General features: G+C 52.1%; 1 protein-coding gene across 2 annotated transcripts; it reads left to right on the forward strand.

The window, feature by feature from the left end:
* Positions 1-1,128: 1,128 nt before the first annotated feature.
* PNMA8A (PNMA family member 8A) lies at positions 1,129-6,493 on the forward strand. 2 transcript variants are annotated; one of them, XM_017874319.1, is made up of 3 exons: positions 1,129-1,355; positions 1,578-2,955; positions 4,350-6,493. In XM_017874319.1, the coding sequence occupies exons 2-3, from the start codon at positions 1,659-1,661 to the stop codon at positions 4,364-4,366; spliced, it is 1,314 nt and encodes a 437-aa protein (XP_017729808.1). In that variant the 5' UTR covers positions 1,129-1,355; positions 1,578-1,658; the 3' UTR covers positions 4,367-6,493. The 2 variants fall into 2 exon arrangements, with proteins under 2 accessions (XP_017729808.1, XP_017729809.1); XM_017874320.1 differs by having other exon boundaries at positions 1,346-1,434; positions 4,350-6,484.
* The last annotated feature ends 2,574 nt before the right edge of the window (positions 6,494-9,067 follow it).

Consider the following 9,067-nt stretch of genomic DNA (forward strand, 5'->3'; position numbering starts at 1 on the left):
TATAAATGTGACTGCAGCCTTGCCTCTGAGCTGCTATTCTCAGCACACTGCCTAGAGGGTAGCCCTCCTCGTTAGATTTTGGAGGGAAGGTGAGGGTTAAAGACACACAGACAGAAGGCGACTCAACAGCAACCCAGGTATACTGCAGACACCTGTGGGAGTGGGGAACCAGCCTAGTGCCAGAGCCCACCCCTCCTTATAGGCTGGGGGTACTTATAGTTATGGGTTGGAGGGGTCTGGGCAGTATGGCTTGCTGCCCAGCAGGATATTGATAAGGTGGTTCCATGATAGGGAGGTTCTGGCACTTGTTCTGATGGAACCTGGTGTTCTCTGCACTTTCTCCCGGCCGAATATGATCGGGATGTTTATTTAGTTGGGCCTTTGTCCACCTTGTGGTCAGGTGGTTAGGCAGGATGTTTCTCACGGCCGGCACCCTCGTGGAATATTTCACTTTGACAAAGATCTGCAAAATAGTGGGGGACTTACAAAATGGTTGCAGTTTGGATTAACACTTATCTGTAGGGGCAGTCACTGAGCTGTAACATCGCCCCCTGCCTGGAGGACGCCAAGAACCTGCCCTGCATCACGTTGAGGAAACAAGAAAAAGAGAGGCATTATCCTCATGCTAGAAGGGGTCAGAGAGTGAAACTTCTAGAAGTTTCTGGAAATTCCTGGAAGAACTCAGGAGCTTGTAGCAGAGAAGGCTACAAGCCCAACAGGAGCTGTGGCCTTTTTTTTTTAGAGGAACCCAAGAAGATTAAAGCCTCGTTTTCCTCCTTCCTTGATTTCTAGTGTCTCCCAAGAGTTGCGTTGGGTGAATCCAACAGTGGAGCAGAGGATAATAGAGTCAGTGGGTGCACCCACAGATGTTAGCGCTTCTCAGCGACCTAATCCCCGTTCCCGAGGCCCAGTTGGGTGGAAAGAGTGGGCCTCCGTGGAGGTGCCACCGGAGTGTATCCAGACCCCCTTGCTCTGCAACCTGAAACGTACACTCTTGCACCCGGCTCCCTAGGCCCAATTGCAGCGCCGGCGCGCAGGCCAGGCTGAGGGGTAGCAACCCACGCCCGGTTGCCATGGAGACGTCGGCACCTGCGCAGCCCAAGACCCCCGAGCGGCGGTGCGGGAGCCAGTGCGCAGGCGCGCGCTGCGACGCCAACCTTGGCTCGGCTCAGCTAACTGGATCGAGGCTGGACGTCGCGTGACCCGCCCGGCGGGAGTGGGGGCGGACGGCGCCTTCCTGGCCCTTTCTGCCTCTAGCAGCGGCGCTGGGGTGGCCGGAGCCAGCGACTGGGAAACAGCTGCATCCCGGCTGCCCCTCCTTGGCCTGGCTGGGCAGTCAGAGGCTGGGCTGCCAAGTAAGTCCCGGCCGGGCAGGCGGAGCGTCAGGCCCGGGGGAGGGACCGAGGGCCTTTTGCTGCAGATTCTGGGACACGTGTGAGCACCGGGGTCTGGGTTGGGGTGGAGGGTGTTGGGAAAGCGCGAGGCCTCCTGCAGGCCAGCCGCGGAGGGGGCAGCTAGGATCTGTGAGCTTGGCCATCTTTCTGGAAACCTGACCTCGCTCCCTTTTCACCTTGCAGGATTACTGTTTTTGGGGACCGCTGCAGCCCACGTCCACCTAATAGACTCTTTACTACACGTAGTAGGATCAAAGCCGCTAAATGTCCAAGACCATGGCGATGAACCTTCTGGAGGATTGGTGCAGGGGAATGGAAGTGGACATCCACAGGTCCTTATTGGTCACAGGCATCCCAGAGGACTGTGGCCAAGCAGAAATTGAGGAGACCTTGAATGGGGTCCTCTCCCCACTAGGCCCATACCGCGTGCTCAACAAGATATTTGTGAGGGAAGAGAATGTTAAAGCTGCCCTCATTGAGGTTGGTGAAGGTGTGAATCTGAGCACCATCCCCCGTGAATTCCCAGGAAGGGGTGGTGTCTGGAGAGTGGTCTGTAGAGACCCTACCCAGGATGCTGAGTTTTTAAAAAACCTGAATGAATTCCTGGATGCCGAGGGGCGCACCTGGGAGGATGTGGTCCGCCTGCTGCAGCTCAACCACCCCACACTGTCCCAGAACCAGCATCAGCCGCCAGAGAACTGGGCAGAAGCTTTGGGGGTGCTTCTGGGAGCAGTGGTACAGATCATCTTCTGCATGGATGCCGAGATCCGCAGCCGGGAGGAAGCCAGGGCCCACGAGGCCGCTGAGTTCGAGGAGATGGCAGCCTGGGCTTTAGCAGCAGGGAGGAAGGTCAAGAAAGAACCGGGGCTTGCAGCAGAGGTGGGTTCTGCCTTAAAGACGGAGAACCCCAGCAACTGGAATGCCACGGAAGACCAGCATGACCCTCCCAAACCTTTGGTTCGCAAGGCTGGAGCTAAGACTCGCTCCAGGAGAAAGAAGCAGAAGAAGAACCCCAAGCAGGAAGCAGTGCCCTGGAAAAAACCCAAAGGCATTGATTCCAACAGCACAGCCAACTTGGAGGATCCTGAGGCGGGTGATGCTGAAAGCATGGCAATCTCAGAGCCCATCAAGGGCAGCAGAAAGCCCTGTGTGAAGCAGGAGGAGTTGGCTTTGAAGAAGCCCATGGTGAAATGTGCCTGGAAGGGTCCCAGAGAGCCACCTCAGGATGCCCGGGCAGAAGCCGAGAGCGCAGGAGGCGCCTCTGAGTCAGACCAAGATGGTGGCCATGAAAGCCCACCAAAGAAGAAGGCCATGGCCTGGGTCTCCGCCAAGAACCCCATGAGGAAGAAGAAGAAGGTGAGCCTGGGCCCTGTCTCTTACGTCTTGGTCGACTCAGAAGATGGCAGGAAGAAGCCGGTGATGCCAAAGAAAGGGCCGGGCTCAAGAAGGGAGGCATCAGTTCAGAAGGCCCCTCGAGGCCAGCAGCCTGCCGAGGCAACAGCCTCAACTTCTAGAGATCTGAAGGCTAAGCCAGAAGGCTCTCCTCGGTGTGCCACCAATGGTGAGAATGACAGCAGAAGTGATGGGCTCATGCCAGCAAGTGGATGAGGCAGGACTAGCAGGAGTGGCAGGTGGGGGCAGAGGAACATGAGGAGGTGGTGGGTCAAGCGGGTGATGAGGAGGACCCTGGTGCATGGCAGGAGGTGGATGACACACCAGTTGAGGAGGGTAAGAGCCCAGACTGTCCTCCCAGGAGCCCCTGAAGGCCGATGCTGGGGACATCTGGTGGGCAGGAGATGACAGAGCAAACCCACTGACCGGTTGTTTATCAATGAGTGTCACTGTGGTCGTTTGCCACTCCGTCTGACCCATCTTCCTTGATGAGAATTTAATGGTTTAGGCCCAGGCTTGGTGGCTCACACCTGTAATCCCAGCACTTTGGGAAGCCAAGGTGGGCAGATCGCTTGAGGTCAGGAGTTGAAGACCAGCCTGGCCAACACGGTGAAACCCCGTCTCTACTAAAAATACAAAAAATTAGCTGGGCATGTGGCCGGGCGCGGTGGCTCAAGCCTGTAATCCCAGCACTTTGGGAGGCCGAGACGGGCGGATCACGAGGTCAGGAGATCGAGACCATCCTGGCTAACACGGTGAAACCCCGTCTCTACTAAAAAATACAAAAAAACTAGCCGGGCGAGGTGGCGGGCGCCTGTAGTCCCAGCTACTCGGAGGCTGAGGCAGGAGAATGGCGTAAACCCGGGAGGCGGAGCTTGCAGTGAGCTGAGATCCGGCCACTGCACTCCAGCCCGGGCGACAGAGCGAGACTCCGTCTCAAAAAAAAAAAAAATTAGCTGGACATGGTGGCATATGCCTGTACCAGCTACTCGGGAGGCTGAGGCAGGAGAATCTCGAACCCGGGAGGCAGAGGTTGCAGTGAGCCTAGATTGTGCCACTGCCCTCCAGTCTGGGTGACAGAGTGAGACTCTCTCCAAAAAAGAAAAAAAAAGAATTTAATGATTTGGGAGGCGAACGTGGGCAGATCACTTGGGGTCAGAAGTTCGAGACTAGCCTGGCCAACATGGTGAAACCCCATCTCTACTAAAAATACAAACATAGCTGGGCATGGTGGTGGGCACCTGTAATTCCAGCTGCTGGGGAGGCCGAGGCGTGAGAATTGCTCGAACCTGGGAGGTGGAGGTTGCAGGGAGCCAAGATCACACCACTGTACCCCAGCCTGGGCGATAGAGTGAGACCCTGTCCCAAAAAAAAAAAAAAAAAAAAATTAATCCTTTGGAGTTAATGGTGTTTGCAGGGTATGTGGCTTTAAGGGTGGAATTTTCTAGAGGCCTGGCTGGGGAATAGAAATGTTCAGGGACCCAGAAGTTTCTTGGAAGTAATGCATTTCCTAATGACACCTCTCTGCTTCCCTTCTTGAGCTGTTCTCTCATTTATTTGCAGAATCCAGAAAGGTTTGATCTGGGGGACCACCCGTACTGAGGAGTTGAAGGAACAAGGAAGAAGTTCCAAGTCAACCAAGTTTTCTCTTGTCACTGAATAAAATAAGACTTTGGACTCTCTTAGGGACCCTGTTGATAGAGATCTGGCTCTGAGGTAAACAATAGGTGAGGTCTTGGGTGGGAGGGAGTTGGGGAAGGGAGGTGGACCTCTATGCCCTTTTATCTACCAGGCCTGCCATTTCACCACCTCCTCTACTCACCTTCCCTTCGGAGTCAGGAGAGTTGGTAAGAGGATTGGGAAGGTTCTAGAACATTCATTCCCCTTTATGCATGAGCAGGGTCACTGTTACACTCATCCATGTTCAGCCTTTCTCCCCCACGCCTCGCTCCCTCCTCGGAATGGTCAGCGACCTCTGCAGGCCCTGGCGTTTGGAAGAGCTGGGTGGCCCCGCCGTGTTCTCCCTCCCGCCTTTCTCTCATGTAACCAGCGGGGTAAGTTAAGCCAGGACCTTCACTGCAAACCTGGCTTCATTGCCCCTTCAGTCTCCAGCTTCCATCCTCCAGTTATCTAGCCAGGAGGTCCCAAGAGTTAGTTTTAGGGAAAAAGAATGTCTGCCTAGACCTTGAAGTCTTTGAGTTTTAGAGTCTGTTAGTAAAAATGGCACTTTGATTCCCATTTGGGATGAGCCCTCTCAGGAATCCTGTGGGGAAGCGGGGTGATTGTAGGGAAGGATGCAGGCATTCGTAGGTCCCCAGCTGTAATTCCATCCATCTACCAAACTGTCACCATCTTTGCACCAAACTGTCATCATCTTTGTAGCAGAAGGTCACTACTCACGTTATATATAAGTAAGAGGGGAAAAAATATTTTAAAACTTGGCTGTTGGCTGGGCGTGGTGGCTCACGCCTGTAATCCCAGCACTTTGGGAGGCCGAGGCGGGTGGATCACGAGGTCAGGAGTTTGAGACCAGCCTGACCAACATGGTGAAACCCCATGTCTACTGAAAATACAAAAATTAGCCGGGCGTAGTGGCACGCGCCTGTGATCCCAGCTACTCAGGGGGCTAAGGCAGAAGAATTGTTTGAATCCGAGAGGCTGAGGTTGCAGTGAGCCGAGATTGCGCCACAGCACTCCAGCCTGGTGGCAGAGTGAGACTCTATCTCAAAAAACAAACAAACAGACAAACAAAACCAGGTCAAGAGATCAGAGATCGAGGCTGTTAATGTCTGCCCTCTGAATTTAGACACACTATATTAGACCAGACCACCACGTGTCATTATTTGTGTGTGTGTGTGCGTGTGTGTGTTTGCGTGCCCATGTGTAGGGGAGAGGGCAGGGTTCCTGAGGTAATGGTTTCCAGACTGTATCCTAGATGCCCACAAAGATGTAATCTGAATCTATTTTTTTCACGTGTTTAAAAAACTCAAAAGTGACTACTCAGATAATGTTGGCAACTAGTCACATTGAAGACTATCAGAATATTACCTTGTGTTTATAGGTTAACTTGTTTTTGTACACATCTTGAGTTAGTTATTTCTGGCACCTCTTTGCTTAAAATTGAGTTTCTTGTAAATGAGACTGATGAGCGAGGTTAGAAGCGGAAGAAATTCAGTCCTGTGCATGTCCTATAATCTGACGCCCTGAAAGCAAGTTTCCTTTCGTCCTTCACATGCTCTTGTTCTGCCGTGCTGCTTCAGTTGTCTGGTAGCGAGTAAATGTGTTAACATGGTGAACAGTAGTAATATTCTATCATAGAGTATTAGCCCTTGCAAGTTTTCAGGGCATCTTTTCCGACTTCAGTTTTTGTGCTAAAGAATGTGAACAGTTGTTAGATGTTCTCAGTGATTCAACTTTAAAACACATTTCTCGTGGTGATTCATTTCAACATCCTGAATGAGTCTGACTGAAAAATACAAGAGAAAAGAGAGCAGCTACGCAGCTGTGTGCATCGAGGTTCTCCTGGGGTGTGTGCCAAACCAAGCCCAGGGGCGAACTGCACTCTTGAAGAGACCAAAGCCTGCAACTGTCCAACTTCTACTTTCAAAACGGGTCCATTACGGCTTCATTGTGTTAACAGGCTGACACCATGACTAGTAAATGTAAACGTGTATGTATAAAATAAAGTCTAGCAAATTGTGTCCTGTGAAGTTTTACTCTTTTGTAGGTGGGGATTACATGGACTATTAAATTTGAGGAAAGGGTTCCCCCTTCAAACAGTGCCCCCAGCCAGACATGACTGCTTATCAGATATGGGTTCAAGCTTTGAGAATTGTTCATGATCTATGAGAGGAGAAGCCGTTTGTCCTCTTTGCAAATGGCTTTCCACCGATCTGGAAGGACGTCCCACAGATCTTGGGGTTTCTAGAATAGGTATTTGGTGATGCAAATTACCTCAAAGTGCCAGTTTATATTTTTATAAACAGCTGGAAGATGAAAACCTTTCCCTCCCCTCCTGTTCCCTCACACAGAAGCCAAGAGTTCAGTGGCACGATCTAAGCTCACTGCAACCTCTACCTCCTGGGCTCAAGTGATCTGCCCGCCTCGGCCTCCCAAACTTGGAATTACAGGCGTGAGCCACCACGCCAGGCCAGAAGCTGAGGTCTTTTAGCTAAAAATTTAGTTTTCTTCTGGCTCTCCCCTGCCCCTCTCCAAGAACTCCTGAACCAGGGTGGCCACTACATCAGTTGCTTGGAATCTGTTCAAGGTACCGTTTCGTGTTCCCACCTGCTGATTCAGGATCTCTTGGGGGTTGTACCCGGGAGTCTCCATCTTAAATAGTTTCTCCTGAGAATTCTGGTTTTTTTTTTTTTTTTTTCAATTGAGACGGAGTCTCGCTCTGTCGCCCAGGCTGAAGTGCAGTGGCATGATCTCGGCTCACTGCAACCTCTGCCTCCCAGGTTCAAGCGATTCTCCTGCCTCAGCCTCCCGAGTAGCTGGGACTACAGGCGTGTGCCACCACACCCAGTTAATATTTTTGTTATTTTTTTTTAGTAGAGATGGGGTTTCACCATGTTGTCCAGGATGGTCTCGGTCTCTTAACCTTGTGATCTGCCTGCCCCAGCCTCCCAAAGTGCTGGGATTACAGGCGTGAGCCACCGCGCCCGGCCAAGAATTCTGTTAATAATACAGGTTGGAGAGCTTCAGGTGGAATACTTCAGGCTTGGGGAAAGGGAAGTGTCCTTCGGGGTCCAGGTTGAGGTTTTGTGAAAGTGAATGGAGATTGTGAGGAAAGATGCGAAAGAGATCAAAAGGGAAGCTGGGATTTGAGGACAGGTTGCTCGTTAGGAACTGCCGTGTACTCAGAAGCATCTGGATGAAGGTTTATTTATTGGGTGCCCCCACACCTCACAATTGGAAAAGCCCTGTTTGGCCAAGATATGTGAGTACCTCCCACAATAATAGTCACTCACTGGTTACACCCATGCCGCCAGTAAAGTATGACAGGCCTATGTGCCCTAAAAATGGGGGGAATCCAAGGTTGGGGCACATGAAAGCTGTCTTCAAGGAAACCTCATCACCCTGGGTGGAGGTGTTCTGTTCAGGGGTGTGTCTCGGGAGAGGCTGGCCTGGAGTGTTTGCAGGGAGATGGAGAGCTGTGGATGCAACCAGCAGGGCTCGAGAGCAAAGTGTCCTGGTTGCCCATGCTGTCTGTCATTCAAGCTAGGTTCATTGAGAATCTGCTGTATGACAGCCAGGAGCAAGACCAAGTGCTGGTCTGGAACCTGATGTTCAAGTGAGGACAGACCTTATGTAGATCAGGCGGAGGGGCCGGAGAGCTCTGCCATGAAAAATAAAGCAGGAAGAGAGGCAGGCAAGGTGAGTGTGCAGGAGCGGCTGGCTGTCGCCTACAGCGGTTGGGGGAGCCTCTCTGGGAACTCGGTGTCTGAACAGACTTGAAGCGGGTGAGGGGTGAGACAAGCAGTAGGCCAAGGACAGCCTCCTGGGCAGAGGGAGCAGTCATCATGGAGGGAGGCTCTGATCTGTTTGAGAAAGTGAGTAAGGCCAGGCACGGTGGCTCATGCCTGTAATCCCAGCACTTTGGGAGGCCGAGGCGTGCAGATCACTTGAGGTCAGGAGTTCACGACCAGCCTGGCCAACATGGTAAAACCCCATCTCTACTAAAAATACAAAATAGCCAGATGTGATGGTGCGTGCCTGTGGTCCCAGCTACTTGGGAGGCTGAAGCCGGAGAATCGCTTGAACCCGAGAGGTTGAGGCTGCAGTGAGCTGAGATTGCACCACTGCACTCCGGCCTGGGCGACAGAGTAAGACTCTGTCTCCAAAAAAAAAAAAAAAAAAAAAAAAAATAAGAAAGCAAGGAGGAGGTGAGGAGCAGAGGCCAGGGGGCTTTGCAGGCTGGTGTGCAAGGCCCCACAGGTACAGCCAGGATGTATTCTGGCTTTAATTTGAGAGATGGGAGCTGTGGGAGGGTGTTGAGCACAGTGTCACGATCCTACGTAGGTTGGTTCTAGTCTCCCTCTGGAAGCCTGGTGGGGAACAGACTGCAGAGGGTGAGGTGGCAGCTGGGAGCCTAGTGGGGAGGTGACTGTGGCTGGACCCGGGAGGCCCTGGAGGCCCACGAAAAAGCTGCCCATTTGGGGTTAGCAGAGCTGCCAAGGAGAAATACCTGGTTTGTGTTGATTTACTTATTCATTTATTCCTTTTTTTTACATTTTCATTTTTTAGGTAAAATAAAACATTTACATACAGTGAAATGG

This window comes from Rhinopithecus bieti, unplaced genomic scaffold, assembly GCF_001698545.2.
Source record: "Rhinopithecus bieti isolate Rb0 unplaced genomic scaffold, ASM169854v2 scaffold_7888, whole genome shotgun sequence".
Classification (NCBI taxonomy): Eukaryota; Metazoa; Chordata; class Mammalia; order Primates; family Cercopithecidae; genus Rhinopithecus; species Rhinopithecus bieti.